Source organism: Halichoeres trimaculatus, unplaced genomic scaffold, assembly GCF_033239565.1.
Source record: "Halichoeres trimaculatus isolate MK-OKI-2021-1 unplaced genomic scaffold, fHalTri1.1 fHalTri1_scaffold_9, whole genome shotgun sequence".
Lineage (NCBI taxonomy): Eukaryota > Metazoa > Chordata > Actinopteri > Labriformes > Labridae > Halichoeres > Halichoeres trimaculatus.
The window spans coordinates 15,790,193-15,816,881 of record NW_027437188.1 but is presented as its reverse complement, the minus strand read 5'-3'; the positions used below and the strand labels follow the sequence as shown (position 1 = coordinate 15,816,881).

General features: G+C 41.1%; 3 protein-coding genes across 6 annotated transcripts in view; all 3 read right to left on the bottom strand.

The window, feature by feature from the left end:
* arhgef12a (Rho guanine nucleotide exchange factor (GEF) 12a) overlaps positions 1-2,241 on the bottom strand; it is a 46,569-nt gene extending 44,328 nt beyond the window's left edge. For 2 of the 3 annotated variants that reach the window (XM_074679110.1, XM_074679112.1), the window contains exon 1: positions 848-2,240. In XM_074679110.1, the coding sequence (XP_074535211.1) occupies positions 848-879 (32 nt within the window). In that variant the 5' untranslated portion in view covers positions 880-2,240. Of the gene's footprint in view, positions 1-847 lie in introns of all 3 variants that reach the window. The other variant, XM_074679111.1, reaches the window with a different exon arrangement.
* A 1,158-nt stretch (positions 2,242-3,399) lies between these two features.
* On the bottom strand, positions 3,400-8,357 carry tlcd5a (TLC domain containing 5a). Of its 2 annotated transcripts, XM_074678769.1 has the most exons (3): positions 7,987-8,357; positions 6,350-6,553; positions 3,400-5,872 (listed from the first exon to the last, which is right to left on the bottom strand). In XM_074678769.1, exons 2-3 carry the CDS (start codon positions 6,543-6,545, stop codon positions 5,340-5,342), a joined length of 729 nt encoding a protein of 242 aa, XP_074534870.1. In that variant the 5' UTR covers positions 6,546-6,553; positions 7,987-8,357; the 3' UTR covers positions 3,400-5,339. The 2 variants fall into 2 exon arrangements, with proteins under 2 accessions (XP_074534870.1, XP_074534871.1); XM_074678770.1 differs by lacking the exon at positions 7,987-8,357 and having other exon boundaries at positions 6,350-7,952.
* Positions 8,358-8,476: 119 nt separating this feature from the next.
* On the bottom strand, positions 8,477-26,449 carry oafa (OAF homolog a (Drosophila)). The gene is made up of 4 exons (XM_074678819.1): positions 25,649-26,449; positions 13,434-13,568; positions 13,163-13,343; positions 8,477-10,431 (listed from the first exon to the last, which is right to left on the bottom strand). The coding sequence occupies exons 1-4, from the start codon at positions 25,877-25,879 to the stop codon at positions 10,157-10,159; spliced, it is 822 nt and encodes a 273-aa protein (XP_074534920.1). The 5' UTR covers positions 25,880-26,449; the 3' UTR covers positions 8,477-10,156.
* Between the last annotated feature and the right edge of the window lie 240 nt (positions 26,450-26,689).

Sequence of the window (26,689 nt, the reverse complement as noted above, 5' to 3'; positions counted from 1 at the left end):
CCCTGAAAATCCACCAACCACATTCCCTTATACTGGCCCACTCTCATCACAGGTATGTGGGATTCAGGTGGGACAGCCCGTGACGCAACTAAGCAGCCTCACTTCTCTGTTTCACTGCCAGACTACATCAAACTGAGAATAGAAACCTCTTTATTCTCCAGGAACAAAAACAAAGTGGAATTCATGCTTATAATGATGCAATAACAGAACACTGGATTAGGGATGGGACACGCTGATCCCTTCCCTCTATTTAGCTTGATCTTCAGGCTATGACTATACAGCCAGCTGGTGTTGGCAACAGTGTCCAATCTTTGTGTTTAAGGTAACAGATGCTGTGGATAAGGTGATTACTCGACGAACCCAAGGTTTTGTCTAAATCCAGAGATTGTTTTAATAGGTGCAGGAGAAGGTTAGCTTTAAAGGCTTAGAGGTAATAGTGATGTTGAAAGGTGTGCAGGGATCATAGGGCGGCTGTGCCCTGACACAAACACCACACCACACAAACACACTGAGTGGCAGTGGCCTTCTCACTTTATGGACAAGTAGTACTTTACTGTCTGCAGAGGACTCCATTACCCATGCTGAGATCAGCAGAGATTCCATAAAGATCTGATGGCCTTCCTTGGTAATTAGATTGTATAAGCCAGTTATTACTGAGCATATCAGCACAAAGAAGTGCTTTGCTTTGAGCATGTCACAGATGTTTTCATCAAACAGGTTCAGAGTCATATCACCATAACTAAATCATGAAACTAGGACATATTATAGCACACAATAGTTGTACAGACAGTGCATGTGGATTACATACAGACAATTAATGGAATATAAACGTTGTTGTATACTGTACCTGTCAGTGAAGCTGGACTGTGTGTCACTCATTGGGCTTCCGGATCTAGATTTGCAGCAAATTATATCCGATTACCATTTTCCAGAGTGTGATGATGCGATTTAGTGGCGCGTCCTTTTCTGGCATTCGTCTGAAGTAGGCATGGATTTAGGGACTGGTGTTGTAGGGAATAAATTAATTGTAGTGCACAGCTGGCACGTCCGAACACTCCAGGGAATAAAAAATACTGCCTCAATCCTATCTGTGCACCAATACGCCTGTCAAAATATTACGGCAGTGCAGCCTACAGTGCAGACCTTAGAAATTAACCGGGCCTCTGTCGTATTAGCTGCACAGTCAGTTGATATCCTACCCCGGTAATGAACAATATTTTGGCAACAAGAATAAATACACTGCACCAGCTGGTACAACTTATCGTGCATGTATGAACTCCTTGTGTGAATCCTGTGCGTTCACATCCCAGTTTCCGCCGATGCGAAATGTGTAAACAATCTGTATTCCAATGTAACAGACACCTTGGCCCAGCGACGTAGTCCGTCTGCCACCAACCCAGCTCGGCTGAATGGCCTCGGATCTTAAATGATCTTTAAAGATGCTGGAAATTCCTGCAGTCCCATTTGGTATTCCCTGCTCCCAGAAATGCCTGTCTGTGGCTGTGGGGACGACTCTCCCGTGACCATGAGAATCGCTCAATATCGAGTTTAAACGACCCGTGTTACACACCAGCAACTCAACTGCAGCTAATGTTGTATCGGCGTAAAACACAAAAACAGAACTGGTTGAGTGATCGATTTAACAAGGACGTTATTTTTTTCTTAGAATTCCCCTACACAGACATGCTAGCTGTTGAATCTCGCGAGCTACCAGCTAACAAAACAGATGAGCTCTTTCAGCAAAAAAAAAAAAAAACTTTGCTTCGTATGCTCTTGTTCCGAGTGCAAACTAAGCAAACTCCCGTTCACCACAATAAGCCGGCGAACCACCGAAAAATATATACACAACACGGCATGGATGTTGACTCGTTTGCGATAAATCCCCGCTTTGAGTTCCTCTCTCCTTGAAATAAAATCCAGTGAGTTGGTTAGCTCAGCGCAGCGATCCCTGACTCCATGTTTCCAGAATTCAGTCGTTTCTCGGCAGAATTCCCGTGGATGCGAGCAGGCTAGCTATGTGGCCAGCTAACGGGACAGAAAGTAACACCAGTCCACTATAAACAACGGCAAAAACAACCTTGACGCCGTAAAACTTAAAGCGAACATCAAGCGCCGGTTTTCCCACAACAAGACGCTATTTGTACGAGAATATAAGTTGCGGAAAGGTACCAAAAATCCCACTTTCTGCCGCTAGCAACGCCCTAGCCAGCTAGCTGTTGGAGCCCACCGCTTCCACTAACCACTTCCGCCGGGAGATAGGAAAACTCATTTTGTTTCAGTGTAAACGAGGAGAAAGGTTTTAGCATTTTAAGCATTAATAATGAAAATAAAACCACACAACTGACTAGAAACTCTGCTTACATTGCTTGAAACTCTAGTATCATGCCTCCATTAAAGTAGCACTTTTATTTTTTTGTGTCCCAGAGAAGCAGAGTTACGGTAATGAAAAAAGTATTATAATGAATGGGCCTTTTTTTGGCTGAAACACTTGTGTAAGCATCTAAAATGAGAGTACAACTGTTCTCCTTCTTATTCAATAACATGGGCGATGAGACCTTCCCTAAAACTCAAGGAAGATACAATTCAACAAGATAAATTTTGTTAATTGCAACCCTTCTACATATAGTACATGTAGTGTCAATAAATGCAATGTGAAAATTGGAATAAAAAAGTTAATATCCCAGTATTGTAAAAGATTGTTATTGCCTAAAATGTCTAAAAGTCTGAAAATTTATAAAGGGACTTTCCTTTCAGTGGTTGGTTAGGTTTAATTATGTGTGCTGTTGTATGATTATTTCATGGTTTTTGTGGCCTTCTGTCTGTCTGTGGTTGGTCTGGGACTGAGGGAGCAGTCATTATGTTCATTATTTACAGCCTACAGCTCAGGCTTTGTCCATTACCAACAAAACTACACTCTTATACAATGATACTTTCAAAACCTCTCTGGGGTATAACCTGGAAGAATCAGACCATTTGTGTGTGGCTGTGTGTGACCCAAGTCTGCTTTACAGAATTCAACAAAGCATAAATTCATAAACTTGTTACCTGCATGCTTTTATCATGTCTTAGTATTTGATACGTTTGACCATTGTGTAGAACAGAATCATGAAACAGGATAAATATCTATGCCAGTCAGTGCAGTCTAAATTTATTGATCCCATCAAAAATCTTTAGTTTTTCCTATCAGTGAATTCCTGCTTTATTTCATGTGTTTCAAACAAACTAAGTACAGAAGATGCATCAAACAGCAGCATGATGTAACCTGAGGGTACCATAAATTATATTTTAGTAGAAAGTGGATGTAAAAGTGGCAAAAACTTTTTGCGCAGTACCTACAAACCTTAAATAATTATTGCTTTTGTAAATTTACATATGCAACTGTTTGTAAAAGCCCCCAAATATTGCACTACATTACCATACACATAAACCACAATGAGCTACTCTCACATCTTTACATGCTCCAATGTTAAGACTTTTATTTAAAGTTTTTGAAATTGTCTTGAACTTAAATGTGAAGTATGCCACATTTGCTAAACTAACTAATAGTTATGTTAATTTGCCGTTTATGCATCAGCATTACTAAATGATAACGCTTTTCATGTTTCCTCACGGATTTGTCATTAGCAATTGATATGACGCCATCATGTGGACAGTAATGGTGACTGCAGTCTCAGTGCACTGACTGACAGCAAAGAATGTGACCTGTGTCATCCTTACAATTAACATTTTGACATTAACCCCATGTGTTGTTTCACAGTTGTTCATTTAAAGGAAAACAATCAATCACAACTTTATTTCATTTCACACAGGCAGCCCAAAACCAAAAGTGGCCTTTTACTAATTTTACAGGTATGTTTGATAGGTTTACAGTACAGCACAAGACAAGAAATCAAAAATACATTTAGCAAAGTACATTCAGAAACTAAGGCACACACCTGTTAGACTTATTTTCTTCCCTGGATGTAAAAGTGATATATGTAAACAGGTGTTGTAAGTAAGTAGCAAATCAAATTTTAATCAAATATTCATTAGCAATTTCAGGGGATGAAGGATGTTGCACAAAACAAGATCTAATGTTCGTTATAAGAAAATAAATATAAAATCTGAACAAGAAAAGCTGGAAGTAACTCAACACAGCACAAATATGGCAAAGGAGTTGGACAAATCATATCATTTTCCTGCCCTTCAAGTCAACATCACCCCATCTCATGACACAATTGTGTGTTCATTTTGGATGATGTAGTTGAAATCAAATTTTAATAACTTTTTTTCCCTCACAATTAAAAAGAAAAAATAACAAACAAGGAATTTAAAAAAAACTCTTTGAACTTGCAAATATGCATGTTTTTCCCTTCACAAATTAGAAAAACTCCTCTTCTTTTTTTTTAATAAAAAAAAAAATCTCAAGTAACCTCTTATCAGACATCAATATTCAATATTAACTTTTGCTCAACTCTATTGAGGCTTGATTTACTGCAGAGATGGCCTACCGATATTACTTAAAATGGTCCAATTTCACCTCACAAACCCTTAAGAGTCATGTCACTATTAAATCAAAGTGATTGGGTGCAATCGGTACATAGGGACAAGTCTTTGTCTTCAGTTAAAAAAACACAACACATTTGAAGATGTGTGTATTAAATAATTTCAAGCAGACAGTGGGAAAAACATTTCCAGTGTAAAACTACCTTGCTGAATGATTATTACTGAAATTAGAGAATATAAACATGCTTAATTTTTAGATAAAATGACAGACTGCAGTCAAAAACATAAAAGACTTCCTATAAATCCCATTAAATAAATATATCCAACACATCTCATACATTTGTCTGGAACTCATTCATACTTTCTGGACTTCATCTCCCTGAGTATTCCTTTCACATCTGCTCACAGTTTTACCTAGGCTTTGTAATATGACAAAAAAAAAATTTCATGAGCACCAGGGGGGTTACACACAAACTGTCTCTCTGGTAGCACTTAGTTTTCCCTTTATGCAGCACACCGTGCAAGGGTAGGCCACAGTTCACTGAAACTGAAAGCAACATCTGTTCATGTGTTCATAGAAAGTGCTTTGGTTCTCAGTGACATAAACAAAGTAGTTTTTGTTTAACTGCACATTTGACACATTAATTTATCATAAATTCAGCTAGAGTAAAAAGTATAAAATTAGTATTTAAAAAGATATTTTCAAATTTAAAAACACATAACTATGACATAACCCTTGTTGATTTTAGTTCTACATACGGAAAATTGTATTTTTTTTATTGTCCTTTTAGTGTCTCATTTAAAAAGCTTAGACAAAAAGTTATCCAATTTACTTCAAGAAAAACACAGAGCTATCAGTCCTTCTTTAACTCATAACCATTAGCTGTAACTGGTTCTTGTTGGTCCCGAGCCTCTTTGTGCCAGCTTTTGCTCTTCCGAATTGCAAATCGAACAATGTCCACCATAAACACCCAGGACAGAGCGTACATTGCCACTCCCCCACACTTGATAAAGAATCTTGGTCTTGGGGAGATCAGCTCACAGTACAGCATTGTGCCTCCCACGAAGATTCGCATCACCACAAACAGCAGCACAAATGAGATGTCCACAATGTCTCCCAGCACTGTCCTGTAGTGTCCTGTCTGTTTAAGGAACCAGCGTGCCTGCAGCAGGGGGTTGGTAATTTCACTGCCAAAGAGTACGGCGCAGCCCTCGATGCCAGACTCCCCCAGCCACAGGGTCAGCAGGATTCCCAGGATGCTCATGGTGTGGTGGGCAAGCATAACGGGTCCCTCTGTGCGAAAATACACGCACCACGCCATATCAAAAAAGAAGTAGCCCAGGCTCACCAGCAAGGCGCCCATCTGCAGGGGGGTGTTCTTCGTACCTGGCACCCATAACAAACACAAAATAGGTTTAAGTGAGCACATTTTTTCTGAATACGTTTAAAATAATTATTGAAGTCAAACAAAAAACCCTGAAGCAATCATATATGTAAATATTCTGTCAACACTGACTTAAGTTAAATAATTCAAAGTTAAACAATGTGCTCACGACTGGAGGGCTTGTTCGTACCTTGAAGGGTTGCACTTAAAACAGTGCACACTATTGGCTATACTATTGGTATTATAGAAAAAAAGGCATTACTTTCTGTGTTAATATGGTTATAACCTATTTTGTTTTATTTGCAAAAAAAAAAAAACATTTTGAGCTTAAAAAAGAACTCAACTACTTTCAGCTCGAGATTATTTGTAGATTTACATGACATGAGTTAGCTTACTCAGTGTATGTTCCTGTTTTACAACCTTTCTTGTAATGTGATTTCATACAAGTAACATCTTGAATGGCTTAGTTCGTATCCTACCTGGATGAGTGAAAGGCCAGGGTCCATCCACATAGCCTATGTATGTTGTGATGCAGACAGCCAGGATGCCGTGCACCAGTGTGACAAGGCGACAGTTCCACTCAGAGCTCCTGGACCGGTTGACATTACACAAAATGAAGTAGAAGGAGACCCAACAGAACAGGGAAAGGAGCGCAAAAACCACCGGCAGTGTCATCTTCTTCTCTGAGGAAAAATGCAGTCAAGAAAAATATCTGAAACCGCCTCCCAGTGTCTTTCAAAAGCTTCCCTGTCAGCTGTCATCAAGCCAAACTTTGAATCACATTACAGGTGAGATAAAAAAGCGAGGCACATCTTGCTCTGTAATATCACTTACAGTAAAAAGACACAGCATCACCATCCAAAGACTTGGACTGTGCGATCCTTTGTAAGTGAACAACAATTAGCCTTTGCTTGAACTATAATAGCACTACAGTTGGCCAGCTGATGGTCTGGTGGGGTGAGGGGGACGTCTCTTCTTCTGCTGTGACGTTTGTGCTAGGAGGTGAGACCATCCAGATGAAAAGGCCCACCCCTCACGACTAGGACAAGATGTCTCAAAGACCGCAAACAAGTTTCTAAACTAGATTAGAGGTGACTGGGTGGTGGGCCTCAGACAGTTGTCAAAGAGGACAAAATGTTGTGTAAGCAGTTATTGTGTGGTTGTCTTTGTTGTTATGGGCAACAAAACTAACAGCTGTATGATAAAATGAAAGTGGCTGAGGGAGTTGGAGCTGGCACATAATAACATTGGGACAACTGTAATAAGTTTGTTGTATTCCCTAGGTCCAAAGATAGTCTATTCATATGAAAGGAAAAAAATCTTAAGTTGTCATAACTGTGAGTTGAAAACTGCAAAGGTATACAATGCTATAGTTGAAACTTAAGTCACCATTCGCCTGCGATGAAAGATGATATCAATGTGTAACCAATTTCCATACTCAGATTTTAATATCCACTAAACGGAACAGGAGAAAAACATTCTAGGAAAAAATGGACTGAAAAGTAATACAGAATATTATAATGTAAAATAAACACAAGATAAGACAACCCAGTCATAGGGAATTTTCAAAACTGTATTTTCTGTGAGAGCAAGCAAAACAGACAGAATAGCTAGGCTAATTCATGTACAACATTACAAAGGTAGTGTGAAACTTAAAACCAAGGTGTTACACGTGTTATTAGTACAGATACGTTGTTTAACCTTTCCTGATTAAACACAGGGATGTACATCGGGTGAGTCTTAAGTAGTGATGACTGATGTGTGGGTTTGTTAGCTTTGGAGGGTTTCAATGTGCACAAAACAACGGGCTTTAATAACGTTTCCATATGAACACAAGAGATAACGATCACTGGTAAAACAGCTGGTAAGGTGATGCAGCTCATAACTTAATATTTTAGCGTTGATGCTAAGCTAATCCCTGCTAAATTAAATATAAGTCTTGTATGTTTCTGAACTGAAAGTGTAAGGAGAGCAGAGTTTATCCCTCATGTAGCGCGATGCTATCACAATAGCCAACCACCCAGTTAACAAGTAGCTAGCTAACGTCAAAGGGCTAACAACGCTTTTTCATAATAGGACACAATGCTTAAAAGCAGTTTTATTACATTATCCTTACCTTATGGATTCTCATGTGGTTGTCTGTCCATTTACATCCAGTTTTTTGATGTTAAGAGGAGATTTGTTTCTTGAGAAGAGTGTAGAGGGTAGACACTAGGTTCCTTTTATTTGCAGTCAGAACCGTGAGTTCCACCGGCTGTGACAACAGCAATTTTCCTCAGCATCCCTTTACAGCCATTCCCCCGATCACTATAATAAACACTGTACATGATACAGCTGACACATTTATAGTGATGACCTTTACGCATCATCACATACGATAGTTAGGTTCAGATAAGACGGTGTGATGAATTTTGCATCGTAGGTTTGTTTCCATCTTTCCTGCTGCCTTTTCTGCACGATGGGAGGTTTCTTTACCATTTTGAGCTCAAAGCGACACCCAGTGGTCAGAGGTATGTATTACGTCATGCTGTCCTTTAAAAGTGGGGACAAACAGAACTACATGAATACTTAAATTGTCACCCCTCTTCTTTCTTTCCTTCTGTTTTATATAGGCCCTTTAACGGGTATTGCCCAACAAAAGTGAAAACATGGTTCAAAATATTTCTTACAATACTATTGCAGTGCAAATAAAGACTTTATTGAAACAATTTGTGAAAAACACAACTTTTGAATGGTACATTACCTTAATGCTTCATTTTCTCATGATGGCAACATCTTGTAATGTACTCAGAACTCTTTCATATAAAAATATTTTTAAGAACCTATCCTATAGTTACAAGCAAAGATATCAGTGGAAATGTTAAGGCACTTGATCTCCAGAAAAGGCCACAAATAGAAATGTTTCTCTCATTTGGTTCTTTAGTAATTAGGACAAACACAGAAAATAACAAACGGACATTTGATATGGCAATAAAGACTGAGATGAAGACATAGGTAAGAAAGACCAAAAATTATACTTCCATCTATTGTTCTGAGGAAAAGACACACAAACTGAAATTTGGTCCCACAAGTTTGAGAAGCGCTTATGCATGACATATTATCAGGGATACAAAATTATAACTTATCAAGACTTAGATATTGACACATAACCAAAAACCAGGATACTGGTTTCAGGCTAATATAGAACCTTAGCCTGAACACTGTTCAACCAGCAGGTGGAAGCAGAGATTTCTGAAAAGGCTACATTGCAGTTTTTGCCAACCAAAAACAGGAAAAGCGCCACAGCAAAGAGACATTACACCCTTTCTTTGACAGCATTTCCTCCTTTGGCTTGATAACAAAGAACATTATTAGACTGAGAATACAACTGGTGAACACGAGGATCCCCTCACCCCCCATGGCTACTGATGGGGAACATAAATAAGACTGCTGTATCCAGTAAGGTAGAACAGCTGCATATCCAAACTTACTGTACTTCATCACAACTTTGCAGCTAAGTTGAGTAAAGAAAGGATGAGCCTGGGAATACATCTGAAATGTTCTTGTTACCAAGGACCTGTGGTTCAGTCTTGCGACTTTAATAGCTTGTCCAATGCAAAAAGACAGGATGAGTTATTCATATAAGAAAATAGTCCACCATAATTTCACTTGCAACTCAATAAATAAACCCAGTACTAGAGAAAAAAAACTATTTTTTGGCCAGCACATGTTGTTGACTAAACAAGGCTTTAGCTGGCAATGAACAGTTTATCACAGCGGGTTAAAAAAAAAAAAAAAAACCATCCGAAATTATCCTTCACCGGCATGGAAGATCATGTCTTTATGCCTCTCTTTATCAGATGCAGTCTCTGTTGATCCTCTGCTTGTTTTTTTTGTTTTTTTGCAGCTAGAGATGCACTGTTCAACTGTGTGCATATCAGAGCATACTTTAGAGGTTTTTGTTGTTATCATCTGCTCTATTACTTCTGCAGTGCAAGAAAGGCACACAAGGAATAGCTTCTTAATAAAGTCAAAATATAGCTGACAATGATGTGTCATAAAATCAGTGGGTAAGGATGAGCTGTTTCTGTCCCTCCTTGAGAGATTTGGTCTTGTATAGAACCTGATATCTTTCCTGCTTCAGATTAAACATCTGGTTGCCCCAGCTTCCCACTTGCTTCACTTAGCATCATGTAAACTGAAGTCCAGTGTTACCGTGCTGTCTGTGAATAGCACTGGTGGGGCAGCACAGGCTTGGTTGGAGGGAAGCATAAATATTTCTCCTTTTATAAACCATCAACAAAATGTTAGGTCTCCTCATCCCAAAGGCAGAGCTGTTTTTGGGGAACATAGTAGGTGAAATGGTATCCTTTACTGCAGCTCTTTATGCCACACTTGTAGTTCGAGCCTCTGCCTGTGGTGTCCCGGCTGCGGCAGTACTTCAGCAGACATGGGTACCACTCCAGACGTAGGCTGTACGTGCAGAGACATGGCTGCCACAAGTCTTTAGTGGAGTGACAGGCCTGGAAGCTTGGCACCTCCGTCGTTTGGGGCAGTACTTCGAATATGGAGTCATCCACTCCTGTGACACAAACATAAGAGGGTTCATTAGTATCAGTGCTTTAAAAACAAAAGACAGCTATCATTCTCTCTGTGATTTCATTCAATTAGATACTATATTGAATTGGAGAGGGGGAACAGAGTGGCTCCAAAGAGATGAGATGGTGTGCTAAAAAGCACAGCTTTGTTATGCAAAGGAGATGCTACTGTGATTCCCTCTGCTGATAATGGTGCAGAGTGCTTGGTGAAGCATGACCATCAACATTGTTTCCTCTACAACAGGGCTGTCAGTGGACAATAGTGCTGTCATAAGGATTCTCCTCAGCCAGAATAATGTGGACTTCATTGCTATTTAGATACTTGATCCCACTGCAAAAGGACCAATAAGTAATGTAAAATGATATGCTCTCAATCCAGGTGTATGTCAGTGAGCAATGGATCATTTTAGAGATACAACAATCATTTTAAACTGCACCTACAGAAATGAACTGCTTACGAACAAAATGTCTTAACAACAACAACCACAATTTGTTTATCCAATTGGGCCTAATACTATGCATAAACATACAGTGTTCATGTGCATTCAGTATTAAGCTATTCTGGAGAACCTGACAGAGCCAGTGTGATTGGCAGCAATAGAGGCGGGTCTCTCTCTGTCCTGAGGAGCTAGAAGTGAATGCTGAGTGAACCTGTGTACAGTTTGAGAGAGCTGCTGTGTTTATTACTGACTGAAGGCTGACGTCTTTGGCCTCCATGTATCCATTGATGTGTGTTCAGACAATAACAATAGTTAGAATTGAAATATATGGTAACAAATAACTTGAAAATACAAAAAATTCCTAAGCAACCAAAAATGTCACAGACCCCCTGTAGTACTTCCATGGACACCCTGTTGGAGACCTTTGACTTAAGTGGATGCCCTCTTTCTGCCAACCTGTAGTACTTTTGATGGCCACTGGGGGAAGACCCACAAGATAGGAGTTACCAGGCTGCAAACCAATGTTGAGTGAAGGTAGACATACAAGAAAAATATGTCCACTTGGGACGGGCTGCAAAAGCTAAGGAATCTTGTTGGGTCCTGATAAAATTCAAGATTTAAAGTGGCTGTGGAGAGTTAATGCCTAATCATAATCAACACCAGTATGGGTTATTTTAAAATGCAACTTCATAGCTTACAGATCAGGTCGAGCAGGACTGGATTAATTCATGGCACGTCTAAGTCTCTATGACAACACCAGTTTAGAAGGGAGAAGATAGATCTGTATTTTTCTCTGCTGAAAACTATTCCTGTTTCTACTTTGGTGGACACTGGAGCCTATCAGACAGAAAAAGGACAGAAGAACATAAAAAAGTGAGACGGGAGAGTGATACAGCCTGAGTTGAAGGCTTAGACAAGGGTGAAGCTTTTTGTGATAATGTTAAATTCAAATAATGTTCATTCCAACCCAAATGCAGAGGTTATTCTACAGTGGTCTGTTCAAACTTGAGAGTCTATCAATAAAATGAAGAGTGAGGTTATGTTAGCTCTGCTTGGTAGACGAGTGCTGCCAGGACATAACCAGGATTCAATAACATTACACATTACGGACACATGTCCTAGCACCAGGTTGTCAGAAGTTCTGCATATGGACTGCTACTAAACTACTGTAAAAACTGACAGTATGCTTTTCGTCACATTAGCCTACGGATACGCCATAACACCTAGCTGCTTAAAGCACTACACAGAGTCGGCCACTGACGTAAGGTACAAACTTACATTTGATGGTTGTCACGTTACAAACAACAGCACTACATTACTGTACTGATAAATTCCTAACCTGTTTTGCATTGTATCCTGTAAAAAGTCGTCTTGAACAAAGAAAATTTGTTCCAAAACTAACACGCGCCTGGTTAAAAGTCAAATTTTTACGACTGTGTGCGTGGGACTCTGGGCTAGAAGGTGGCAAGTCAGTCAAATTGAAACTGTTCCTTCTCATATCTTCAGAGGGTCTTTACTGCAAAATTGATAGCACTACTGCCAACTGAGTGTGTGTGGGTGTTGGGGGGTTGATTTGTGACACAAGTATTTTACCTCTGTGGCAGTAGAATGAGATGCACCCTTATAGCAATGACTTCAACTTTTCTTCCTTTTGACCTACCAAACCACATACCAAGACCACCTTCATGGAAATAAAATGATGGCTTCCCCTTGCTTTCTACCCTTCCATCTCTTCTTCTGTTGATGTTTTCTTTCCTACAAAGATCCCTTCTTCGCCTTGATGCTGATTGCCTTCTGGGTCAAAAAATGGATCGACAACTGTGGCCAATACACTGAATCCCTATGCTTACCTGGAGCCAAGTGAGGTTTACACATGTGACAGAATATAGTGAAAGCTTTTTTTTTTTTTTTATCATCGTATACTGTGTGTTCAATAAATAAATAAGACTCTCATTCAAACAAACTTGTCGATCATTCATGCTTAAAAGAAACCTAGTCAGAGCAAAAGTGAACATGTATCAGAAATGTTGGGGAAAAAAAGACAGTTACAACAGAGAGAAGGAACAGTAACGGTGCCTAATCCAGAATAATCTGAAACGTATCGTATCAGAATAAAGAAAAGGAATGTTGAGGTGACAGAAACGAGAGAGATAGGAAGTGTCGGGGTGATAAGGCTTGTCTGTAGGAAAAGATTGAGAAGCAGGCAGACATGATGAAAACAACAACTGAAGTTAAAATAGTTTCCATGAAAATCAGAGACTGGATGACCTCTGACCTTTGTCCAGCCAATGTTTAACATCAGCCTCCCTGGTGTAGATAGCCTCCCGCGCCTCGCTGCACATGTTGTGGATGTGGGAGCTGAGTTGCCAGGCCCGGCTCAGATTGACTGCTGTGCTCATCGTCAGCTGCTCCAGGCCTTTCCGCTCCTCAGCTAATCGAATGGCGTGAGGGTTTTTCTACACAGGGAAAAAAAGGAAACAGTATAAAATTACAACATGGCCACAAAAAGAGACATGAATGCAACTTAGCGCTGGCATTCATTGTACCTGTCTGAGACGCGCCATGGACTCGCTGGGGATGATCTCATTGCGATTGAGGCGGGAGATGAAGCACAGCGCCTGGTACTGGTTCTGCCCCCTCTCCAGCTCCCCAAGGATCAGCGCTCGGAATATTTTCACATCCTGCAAGACATCACAAGGGGTAAGAGATGATGAACAGACAATCCTCAGAAGACACATAGTATGTGGAGCATTAGGTGAGAGTGTAATAACTCACTGTTTATACATGTAGGCTCATACATATTGGAGAAAATATTTCCTCCATTTCCAGACACTTGAAGAAATTCAACATGTGGAGCTAAAGGAAAAGGATTTTCAAACAACTGTCTCCTCTAAGTAGAGACAGGTTTATGTTGCTATGCTCATCTGACACTTTGTTGACTCGTTTTATTGTCTGCATGTCTGCACAATTTATCTTTGGTCACGCTCTGGTTAACTTGCACTGTCAAATTAAATCCCTAGGCGTGTGTTTTGACACATGTATCAAAGTTTCGTTCATGTCATAAAAGTCTGGCACATTTTACCGCTCTATTTTATGTGGAACTGTACAAGTAGGAAAACGGTGATAGTGGAGAGTTCACAGAAAACTTGTTGCTGTTGGCAAGTGCGTGAGAGATCTGGCGCCAAACCCAAGGCCATAAAGAGTTGTGTGAGAGGGCATGCAAAGCATGATGGGAAGCTCCAGCAGTAGGGAGAGTACAGCAGCAGACCTGTCTTCCAATTCAACAGACAACCCCCAATCCCACCCCCAACTCCACTTTTTGGCTCCAGCTTGTAGATAGACAGTCCCAAAAACACCCCTCCTCCGCTTTTCACACAGCGATCTGAAGCCAACAGGCTGTGGAGGAGAAGCTGTTCCTGAGCAGGAGGAACTCTGGGACAGATAAAACAGACAAGAGATAACCCTATTGAGTCCTCCCCATGCTCTTTGGCCCCACATCCTGTATGCAACAGTGTACCCACTAGCAAAGAAGCAATGCGGCCTTACTTTAGAAGTGTTTACGCTCTGTAGTTCTTTATAGACCACTTTGCATGATCACTGGTTCCTTTCCTAAAGAACCACTTAAGTCTGTGAAAAGAGTTCCTGGCAGGGGTATTACACAAGCCTATTAAACAAGCACAAGACTATTTGACCTTTGGAACGCAAATTACAAAGAGAATTTTGAGAAGAAGACTTAATTTGATATTAACCTCAGATCTTACCCTCTAATATCTCTGTGAGCTACTCAGAATTGCACGAAAACAAGTACCCAAAGGACCAAAGGAAAAGAAAATTGAAATTAGACCCCTCAGATGTTCCTTTGCTGTGATGACTCTAGTTTCTCTTTACAAAAAAAAAAAAAAATGATTAAAGAGGATGTCAAAACTGCAGGGGGCATGAAAAGAGTGCAGCTTCCCCTCGAGTGAAGGGATATGCAGAGGCCACAACTTCAAGACCTCCCATACTGCAGACACATGGCGCTGCACTGGGACGCTGTGTGTGTACATGTGGAAGTGTAGGCACAGAAAGGAGGGAAGGTATTTGTGTCCTGTACACAGATTTGCCCAAGGGCTCTCTGGGTAATTACAGAGAAGCAGGGTAGCTCCACTGACTGTGCTCCTTTGGATGTTTCTGAATGGTAGACTCTGAGCTCTCCTCCTCCTCCTCTTGTGTAATTATGTGTCCAGATTAATGATTGTCTACTTCTGCTACTCTGCTTTGGATGTCGGCCAAAAGGGGGCAAGGAGAGGGCAACTGTGCCTACTGTGGTGGTAACCTCAGTCTGAGAATCACTAGTCAGTGACTAGTCTTTTAGTCTGTGACTAACAACTGTGACTTGCTCGCATATTGTCTTGGGAGATGGAAGAGGGTATCAGATGTTAGTCATTTAGAGGTCTTTTCAGAGTTTTCCTCTGTCAACATCAATACAATGACGGTACTAGGGAAAAGTGGGCATCTTCTTAATACAACTGAAAATCTAGATTGAGTTGTTTTTCAACAATTTAAGTTAAGCTTAATATTGAAAAAAAAAACAGGAATAAGCTAGCTTCGTCCAAAATAAAGATACAGAGACATAAATAATATGCACATTATTGTACATCTGCAGTGCGACCACAACAGTTCAAATCATCAGTTTTCCAAACTGAAATTCTATATTGTTAAAACTTGATTCAGAACAGCTGGCAGTGCTGCCCAACGAGTTTCATACATGTAAAGTAAACATGAAGTAGAAGAGCATGTATTTTCTGCGTTAGGCAAACTGTGCTAGGAAAAGGAAAGCTTTCTCAAAGTAATCTTCTGGAAAATCTCAAAAAGCACATTTACACAAAAACAAATAAATGTTTTTTTTGTTTTTTAATCAAGCTGAATAATTCAGTAATGTTATATCTGTCTGCAGCAGTTAGTTGGTGAGCTTCCATGCCCGTTATGAGTCAAAATTCACAGACACAAAAACTGATCTTTTGGGTACCAAAAGATCACTGAAGACAAAGCAACGTGAGACTAACTTGTGGAAAGCAAAATGGTTAAAAATAAGTTTTTTCTTGAAATGAATCTTACCAAAAAAAATTAATTATTCTTCCGATATTTATTGTCGATAAGCCAGAGATGGTGTGTGGAGTTTGCATCTACAATGTGCTTTTTAGAATGTCCTTTATTAATCCCCGCAGGAAAATTTTATCATAGTTTTCAATTGATAAGTTTATTTAATTAAAAATCTTTTTTTTTGTTTTTCATATTTTCAGATAACCTTACACATTTGGTCTTTTTTTGTTAATAAATGTACAGTTCAGTGAATCTCCTAAAAACTGAAAACAAACTGGCAGGCATATGTGTTTCTGGCTAAAATGACCAAGCAACCTCAGGTTTGCCAATTCTCCTTCTTCACAAGTTTGTAGTGAGGCTGTAACTGACAGCAGGTCAGAAAGACACACAGCAGGCAGGAATGAATGTGACACTGGCTGTAAACAGACAAAACCCAGGATGTGTGCGGAGGTGGAAACATATTTCCAAATTCTCCAGAGCAAAGTTGTTGAGAAAAAAATGACACATAGCACATTACTTTGTTTTGTTTTTTTTTTAACATTAAAATCTCTTTACTTTATCCTGGTGTCAACAAATCCTGCTTACTCTTTCGCTCTGTTTTGACTGACGATAGCTTGAGAGCTTGAGAGGAGGTCTGTTATTTTGAGAGAACTCTTAAAACTACCAGAATAACATTTTGTTCTGTTTTAAGGAATGTGCAATGTCAAAAATATCACAATATCAAAAATATTCACAACCTTTGCTCAAACACGTTATCAATTAACACAGACAGCAGTTATTCAGTGTAAATCTGTCTGCAGGAATAGGTCTCCAGCCATCCGTCAGACACAAGATTTAGCTGAAGAAACCAGTGTTGGTACCTTCATAGTTTTGGTGCTTCTGGGGTAATAATCAGCATGGCCACCAATAGCAAAAAAGAATATTAACAATGACATCATTTCCACTTCTTGCTCCAGACAGAAGCTGCTGGATTCAACTGTTTGTTTGGACAAGACGAGACTCAATTCTGCCTGCCTGAAACCAGCGCTGGCACAGGCACACACTGACTCATTTCTGCAGAGTGTAGTATCATAAAAGACAATGAGGTGAAAGAATGAAACACATGTGAGGTGTGATTACAAGGGGGTTTACACCTGTTGTTATGATGACAGGCAGCATTCAAACACCAGGAGGGAATGTTTGCAGCTCAAACAACAGCAACCTGTGTGAAAGAGGCAAGACCTGCTCTCATGGCAGATTGTTTTGCTAGCGATTTATGCACGCTTATTTTCAAGGGAGCGTTGAAAAGTTTAGATTAAAAAGAAAGAAAACCGTTTCTCTAATGTTTAAAGTAGTCGAAGGGATAACTCCTACTATATCTTGTAGATGGGATGAAGCGTAGTCATGTTTCAGCACTGATTTAATTCTCAAGTTGGCATGCTAGCCACTGAAAATAAAGAGGTAGCCTACTTAAATTCAAAAGCATTCCAAAAAAAGTAAGGTCTACATCTGAGGAATGAATCACCACCTAAAAGTGCGTTTTTACAGACCCAAGTCAAATTGAAGGTCTGCAGACCAACATTTAGAGAAAATCACCAGGTGCGGACATTGAGAATTAAAACAGTGACATTTCCCCGTCTTGAAAAAGACGGGGTAATACCATAATCAAAGGACAGCGTAGCCTTGAGTTTTCCCCGACCAGAGCCCTGTAAATGTCAGCATGGCTATAAATAATCCACACAAGTACAGATTCCTCAGCATTGCTCCCCGACACCCGGGACTTAGTCCATTTGGAGACAAACTACCACTGGCCAACAGCCAAACACAAGTCTGTATTCATGAAGAGTGACTAGCGGGTCACAGTATGACCTGTTAAACAGCAGAAAGGTGGGGGGCCGTTTCACTCCTGGTTACCTTAGGTGGGCCAGGTTATTTAAGACGTGCACAAAAGCCTATTCAGATGGTCAAAGGGTGCCATTTACAGTGCACATTCCCAGTCACTGTAGTTGTAACCCAGCTAACCAAACACCTTCTTTTCGCTCAGCTCGTACCTGCTGTACTAGCTGTGATAATGAGAGCTGTGTGAGGCCAAAACTCAAAGTTAATTTCTGGAGCTACGAGAAGTTTAAAAATCAGACTGAAATGACTTCTACTGCAGGACTGGGCTAACGGTGCCAACTCACACTCGCATGCATGGGCGAACGTTTAAACACACACTAATGTATGTATGCACACACAGAGCCACACACAAACACAAACAGTGTGCCAGCAGCTATTCCCTGTGCGGGAAGCTCTTCCTGTTTTCCAATCCCCTCTAAGACCCTGTCTGTTGATAAGGCTGACTGCTGGCTGGGGAGGACTGCTGGTCAGCCACGCTCTGATGACTCATTTGGGATCATGGTGGGTCTGTGTGAGTGTTTGAGTTAGTCTGGAGTTATTTTATCAATCAATCTTTTCAAGTACAAACCACAAATAGGTGTCAAATCTTCAAAAAACACAGCTGAGAAATTGTTAGAATTTTCTTTTGAGCCTGCATAGTGACACAAATCTACAGAGCTTATGTGAAGTGTAGTTTCAGCTTCTTTTCAGGCTTCAAAATAATCTCTCTGGCTTCTTTCTGCAGAAAATGTACAATTTTATTTTTCTTAAGACCTCAACTACCTCAAAATACTTGACACTGTGGCTAGTTCTTAAAAAAAAACAATGGAAAGCATAAAGATCGTGGTTCAGTGTGGTGGAGCGGATATTTGCCTGTGTGGTGGAGGGGAGCCCCAGGTGTAGGTAGGGATTAAAGATCATGTTGGAAGAATGAGGGAGAAAGGGTGAGACGCACTCACACGGACAAAAGGAGTGGGAGAAAAGCTGCTGTGCTGAGAAATGCTTGAGTTGAAGCTAATTACACAGTCTCCAAAGGCAGGAATGTGGAGTCACATTTGAGGTTGGGTCACACCTGGCTGTCCAAGGAGCAAGCCAATTAGTAAACAGTGGCAGTGAATGGACAATAAAAACACTGCAGGCCTTGGAAGAGAGAAGAGGATCGGTGTTTTCCTCGGTTTTTCTTTTGACAGCAGCAGAAGGCAACTTTTTTTTTAAAACACTTTTAAATAAGCGTTTCACACAAAAACAGAAAACAACAACAGTTCCACCATTTAGTCTTTAAACTTGTATGAAATATGTTCAGGCCACAATGAGCAAACTTTTCATTCACAGAGAATCTGGATACAATTATCCAGACACCCTAACTGTTTATAGAGACTCTGCATTCAGGAAATGAGAGGGAGACAAACAGTGGGTGCTAACAGGGAAGGAAATGAGGCAAATAGATAAGACATAAACAATGGAGATGGCTACGGTTCCACTGAGCCTTTAGCTGTTGTCCCACAGCGTTCATATCCTGTCGCAGGGGACACACAGGCAGCTTTTTAATGACATTAAAACAATACAGCGCCTAAAACTATGTCTTAAGCATTGTTGAAAGAAGATGTTTAAAGACATGAAAATAAACTTTTGTGGTCTGAGGCTGCTTTTTTGTTGCTTTTATGACTATGTTTAAAAAAATGTTTCTTACTGAAGCAGCCTAGTGACACTTTCTAGAATAATCTTTGAAAATGTCTTTGAGACTTAATTGACAGTTTTTAATACAGGAAAACAAATACAAGAGCCTTTTATTTCACAAGAGTTTAGGTGATGCAATACCTTCCCAGGTGTCGACCGTTACAGTGTTAGCGCTAAAACGGAGTGAGCTGTCATAAGTGTAGCACAGTGAAGACAAACAGTCAGTAAATTAGTTTGAAAGTATCCAGATCCAGCTGAAAGGACAGCCACAGATTTGGCAAAGGACACTTTGGGACACTGGATTGAAAACAGGACACGAGTTTTGGAAGAGTAAACCCTTTGTTAGCTTTTTTCTTGCAACCTTCAAACCTCTGAGGTGACCAGAAATGACAAAACTATGCTCCGTGTGAGCCAAAACTGCTGCTGTCCACTGTCTCAGATCAGTGGGGGAAAAAAGCCTTCAGATGTGTCACTCTCTGCTGTGACCTCTCTCCTTGCACTTCTGTGGGAATGGGAAACTTTTTTTTTTCCTTTATCAGCAGCTTCACAGATGAACATCTGGCCTGCCGGTGGGAGGAGGATTAAGGATAAAGACATCAACAGGGGCCATGAGAGGCCAAAGGGGGCCCGTGTGGGGCCTTGAAGGGCCACAACAAGGCCATGGAGGCAGCTTTTTTTTTCAGGACTGGGAGTCAGCGGGGAACAAAAGGTGGCTTGGAGAAAAGACTTGAGCGCATGGGTTCATCTTTGAAAAGATCTCATGCCTGCACATACTGCAATGAAAGACACTGGGAGAAGAGATAAAGACAGCTTCCAAGTAAAAAAAATAATAAATAAAATATCTGGATATTTTCAAAAACAAAATGTTATCAGTGCTAGTTTTTCATGTAGATTGACCTCACAGGAACTCATGCTGGAGAAGCTTCTCTGTGGAGATTATCTCTCCCACGCAAAAAGGGCCATATAGTAAAACTGCTTGGGAGTAAAGGTCTTTTAAGGTTCTGCTCATAAAACACTTGATCACCTGTGTATTTATTGGGGTTTCAAAGGAAAAACTGAGGTTTTTCCTGGCAAGCTGCTCTTATTTTCATCCAGTCCAGGACAGCTAATCCTTTGGCTGATTTTATCTATCAATGACTCGCTCTGACCTTTCACAATAGCATCAAGTCAAACCCATGTGCTACCATAATGCCCCCCTCCAAAGGGTCTGAGGCAACAGCATTTCCCAGAACAGGTGACACTTACCTGTTACAAAGACTTGACAAGTTTGTGCAAGTGACAAAGCGGGATGGTGTTTCAGGGCTGAGTGAGAGGCAAGGTGTGGCAGCCAAAAGAAAAAAAAAAAAAGAGAGACGTAAAATGTGGTGACGGCACTGCACTGACTTGCAGTTGCTTCATTTGGCAAACAACAGAACTTCCCACAAACAAAAAAGCACAAAATGGGTTGGTAACAAGCCTCCCACGCTGGGCAGAAAGAGTCAGCCTAATAGCTTGTAAATGCCTCACTCCAAATCCGCTTTTACAGTCCTGATGTTTGACACAGTTTGTGAGGCTGTGTGAGAACAGATACTGTATACCCCAAGGGGAAGGCTTACAAAAAGGCAAACCAACCTGCTTCTCATTCGCTTTGGCCACAGCGCATGAGGGTGTGTGAAGGATCTCCAGTTCATTCTCATAGCTTGGGTGTATCCATGAAGCCGCTGTGCTTTGAACACAATCAGAATATACACGACAGTGCAGTAACCTGAGGGTAAAACTGCCCCTGGATGAAAGACAAGCCGCTTTAATAGGGCCAAAACGAAATAAAGACCCATCTATTCCAAACAGCTGACATGGTCCCTCTCATCACAGCTCCATTGTTTACAAAACTCAGAGCCATTTAACATAGTGGTGTGAGACAGTGAGTGTCAAGTGGCCAGAAACATCTGTTGCTCCCTTGACCTATTTGTTCAGAAGGAGGTCACTTATGCCATCTACTGACATGGATTAATACAATCTATGTGGTGCGGAAAAAACATTTTGCATAGTGAATGAATGGAAAAAAGATTTGATTTGTCATCTGTTAAATCTTTTTTGAAAATTACACAGCCCTGGCTTCGGTTATAAACACAGCTCTAACAATTCAAACACCTGTACCAGCATGGATATCTGGTGTGTCACTCCACAAGTCAAAGTACTAATACAGTGCAAGTTTGAGGCCCGTCTCCACAAACAGCACTTGATTTTCAATCCAAAACCAAGAAGGTTCAATTTTCTCAACACTTAGTGCTATGGTTTTTACCACATCTAACAGCACACCGTAACTCACTGGAAGCAAGTTTAAAGCTGAGCACAGTGAAGTGCACGCAGGGGCAGCTATACTCAGAAAACAACCTGCTAACAACAGGTTAAAAATCCTTTCGATGGTTGATTTACAGCTCATTAGGAAATGATTCAATCACTCTCAGGATTCCACCAACTATCAGTATGCAACGTTACTGTAAAGTTTTGTTATTTGTAGATTTAAATGTGTTGAATTTTCATGACCATGTCAATAATATGACCTGATACACAGTCAGGGGAGTGTAGTGTGCACCTGTGTACCTGTGGCTAAGGCCATGTCCACATGTAGCCAGGTATCTGGGAAACCACATATATTTTAATACATTTAGGCCTGTCATACACATAAAGTTGCGATTAAACATCCCTAAAAACAATGTTTTCAGGAGACTCTGGTCAAAGTTAAGATTTTGGAAAACTTTGGTTTCCTGATTTTGTGTGTACATTGGGAAAATGAGTTTTTGTTACCGGAACCTCACAGCTGAATGATGGGGGTTCACTCTGATTGGACTCCACAGGTTAAGTCTGAAAACCGGCCAAATATGGGTTTGCCATACTTTGAGCTGCACTTATCAGCGAATTTGCCCGGTGTGTGTGGATGAAAGTATTTTCAAAAACAAATGAGGGTTGGAAATTTGTTTTTGAAAATACACGGCTACGTGTGTATAAGGCCTTAACCTCCTCTCCTGGTCAAACTGCTCTATTAAGTTTGAAGCATGCTAGGTGTGGGCTCCATTTAAGACTCTGATAGTATCTTTTGCAGAGTGAAGCAGAGTGGGACACTTCTGAGCCAGTAGCCCTCACATGTGTTGACCAGAGGTAAGGGTGCTAGAGGGTATGGATGAGCTCAAAAGTATGTGACACCAACAAACACAACACACATACATCCTATGTTGGTTTTACTGGACTTATTTATCCTCTAAAAACAAGGAACAACTTTTTTGCATATTGGCATCCCATTACATGTTGTGTATGGGGTGGCTCTTAACATTTCTCAACGGACAATTCATACAATTCTGCACTAGTTCTGGGAAAATGTCTAGAAACATTTTTCCTTGAATTGACCAGGGCATATCAATCAATACTTGAAGAGACAAAGAGCAGCAGATGTACATAAAATGTGTATTACTATACTGGAAACTTGAACCCTACTTCAGTGTTAGCTCATCTGAGAGGCCCGCAGTCACACATTGATCAAACCCACCATCTTGACAAAAAAACAGGACACAGTGCGTACAACTACAACAGCTGATTAGCCCCTCTGAGAAACTTTCAGCATCTACATATGTGAGACATTTCCTTTGGATTACACCTCATAGCATGGTTTATGCTCAGCTCAAGGTCTCAGCCTCTGTTACGCCATACATTGTTGCAGAAGTGAAAAAAAGCAGAGCTGTATTGAAAGTCAACCCCCACATGACCTAAGAGCCGTCTTCTTCATGGCTTCACAGCACATTAGGTTGGTCTTCTGCTGCAGAATTGTATGCTGTCATCAGGATATCACTGAACTGCGAACAGATTGCTGCAATTTCACATAATTCTGAGGTGGTTGAGCTGTAAATACATCACTGTTAAACCAGATAGGATGAAATAGTGAGGTTTCTGGCAAAAATCCTTTCTCCGACACTGCAGAGAACCAGTTGAGCAACCTACAAGTGCAATTACAGAGGAACCAGGGAGCGATAAACTCCCCCTGCTAATGCCCTCTTTTCATTATGACTATTGCACATTTCTGAAGTGATTAAAACTAAGTAGATGATGTTATCTGTAAGTTGGGATTTATTCAACTTGACACAGAGGTGTGAGGAGCAGGCTAAACCGAATCATCTTTTCCATATGTCCGCAGAATGATCCTTACACTCCTGAGATCACAGCACGGCTGATTCTCACAGTGATTCATTGCTTGGATAGGGTTGACTAAACTTCCTTTTTACTCAGTCAGAGTCTGATGGTTATTACATTTAGCATCAGATCTTTGCCACGTAGTCACAAAAGCAGAAAAAAAACTGCTGTGATTATTCACAGAGCTCCTTTGAATGATCCCGTCAAAACAATGATGTGATCATTTGTTTGAACAGACTTCATCCCAGAGGAACCAATCGTCCATGACTTGATTGAAAAAGTTGAGATTAAAGATGGCTGACAGTGATTACTCCTTCAACTTTGACGGCATGTCTCCTTTTTTTTCTTGATACAAATCTCCGGTACTTTAACATCCCTGTTATAACATTCAACTTCCCACGTGCTGGACTGTATATTCATGGCAGCTGGAGGTGACAGCTCATCCAACTTTCCATAAATCTTGGTGATGCACAAGAGCTGAATGAAAACCACATGCAGGAGAAATGAGAGGAGAGCAGGAAGAGAGAGGAGGGGGGGCAAAGAGGCCAACCTACAAGTGAAGAGATAAATCAGGCAGCGGAAAAGTTAAGTGATCTAAGAGGTTCTGCTGGCTTCAGTCAAATAAACAGAACCATATGTGCATGCATGAGGGGACAGTACAACAGAGGCCCCAGCGACGCCAGGCAGAAGGCTCCCTGCCTCCTCACAGATCAGTGTGCGTCTCTTTATATCAGTTTGTCACCAATGATTGGGGGTGACGGCCTCTTCTCTTTCAACTCGAAATTAGCTGTTTTGGTTAGTGAACCAGACTTGCAGATCAAAAAGGTCAGACATGCCCACTTAATCCTGGTAAATCTCCCCCTTCACATCTCGCCAGCCTGTCAGCTTCTGTGTGACAGCAACCATCACAGACACATGCCTTTGCTCTGTGCGCCTCTCTGAGTCTCCCCAACCCACCCACCCTGGCTGTTCACATCACAGTTGTAGCTTTCCTTCCAGCACTGACATTTATGTGTCTCTGAGCAGTCATTATCAAAAGTGAAACAGTGTCAACTGTCCAAAAAAATCACAGCTGTAGCACTGAAACCCTGAAAAGGGGAAACTTGATCTGTTTGTCTACTAATAGTAAAATGCTAAATATGGCAGCTAATGATCAGCTCTGGACCTGGGGGCAGCAGGGCCACAGGGGTCTGTGGATGTCCACATCTAAGGAGCAGCAGCTGTCCTGACCTCAGTGAAACTTTGCAGAGATGGAAAAAGATCAATGAGGACTTCTACTTAAGTTCATGTGAGAGTTACAGGAACTGCTCTGGGGAGTTTTTTGAACTTATTCATTTTAGCTTCAGATTTGCGAGCCTGCATCTTTAACCTGAGGTGAACGTGAAGCTTGAGCCAGCAAGCCTCTGTCTTAAATTCATCAAGTCATCACAGGCTGTGTCATAAACTGGTTTGGGACATTAAACCACCTCCTCTGAAGGAACATGACTTGGTTGTGTGGGGTTTAGGTCATGTGAATCATCCACACACCCTTTTTTGATTTGTTATAGTCCCAGGACACCCACTTAGAGAAAACGTTATGACCCAAATTAAATCTGGGCTTCCCAAAATGAAGGTGGGGGACCACAAACAGTACACATGAGAGCTTTGGGGGGTCCATTAGTAAAAAAAAAGGAAACAAGATAATCTTGAACTTTACAACTAATGTTGCCTTTCTGCTTCCAGGCATAGTACAGCAGATTTTCTGAGTAAAAATCCAGCAAACTTTTGAAAAATTCAATTGATGGTTTGGCTCTGAGCCCCCTGCCTCTTTGATGGGAAAAAAGTTTAACTTCCTACAAATTTAGGTCGAAGCTGAGTTTGTAAGTTTCTATGAGCACTGTAAGGCTCTACGTGTCTTATCACAATAGTGTCAGACTGAGTGGGGACCAACGTCCCCTGAAGGCACCACAGAGGAGTTAAAGCGGTAAACAGGACCACCTCTCACCTGTTTGAAGTCCGCCACAAAAGTGATGAGTGTCCCATCTCCCTGCTTGAACTCGAGCGATATGGAGTCCCTCTCACTGTCCGCCTCCAACACCTCATCGGTCACCAGTCCGTCCGAGAGCCGGACCCGGACCCGCAGCTCCGAACCGAGTCCCACGGCGACCACCAGCACCAAGGCGCAGAGTCGGGTCAGTATCCGAGCTGAAGCCGCACAGATACAATTCGCAAACATCCCAAAAGACGCAAAACTGAACCCGAAAGAGGAAAAAATCGAAGCGAAATCCAGAAGTTAGCGCTCATATCCCCTAAAACTGTTCTCCTGGAGTTTGCGTAAAGTCTTTTCCTTCATATTCAAAGAGCTCATAGAGTCCCCTGTGTGCCAGCACTTTCCAGATTTACGAGCACAGTCATGGGAATCACACGACAGTGCCCCTTGCTCAAATCTGCGCTTTTGACTCCGCTGGAGTTTTACTCGCTCAGTTCCATTGAAAGTGTCTCTCTCCGGCGTTGTTGATCAGCTCATGCGCATTTCACTTTCCCTTCAACTAAATCTCCGACCTAACCACGTTGCTTCTCATTCTGCTCCTGCCCGGTAGTCCTCCTTTTCTATTCTCTTTCTTTACCTTTCCTCTCCTAATTCAGCACGTCCTACCCCTTCCTATCGGTATCCCACCAGCTCTCGCTTAGCCTCCAAACTTTCTGTTGTGTGAGTGACTGAGTGAGTGCAGAGATGGTAGTAAACTCTTAAAGCCATACCACCCTCTAAAAACTCTGCCCATCCCCCTTTAAAGGCCTCATGTGATTCTCCTGCACTCCGTCAAGCTGCCTGAACTAATAATACCCCCACAACAATCATGACCGACGTGTTGTTGGGATTTGTAAATCATAGTCTTGAGTTTGTTTTTCGGAGCGTGTGGAGATAAATAAGAGGCTGGTGTGCAAACTGTAATCTTGGATCAAAAGTGAACATCAAATGGAAGAATTTCAGCATTTTTTTTTCTTAAATTGAAAACCCTTTGAAAAGAAAATCTTATCTTGGCAC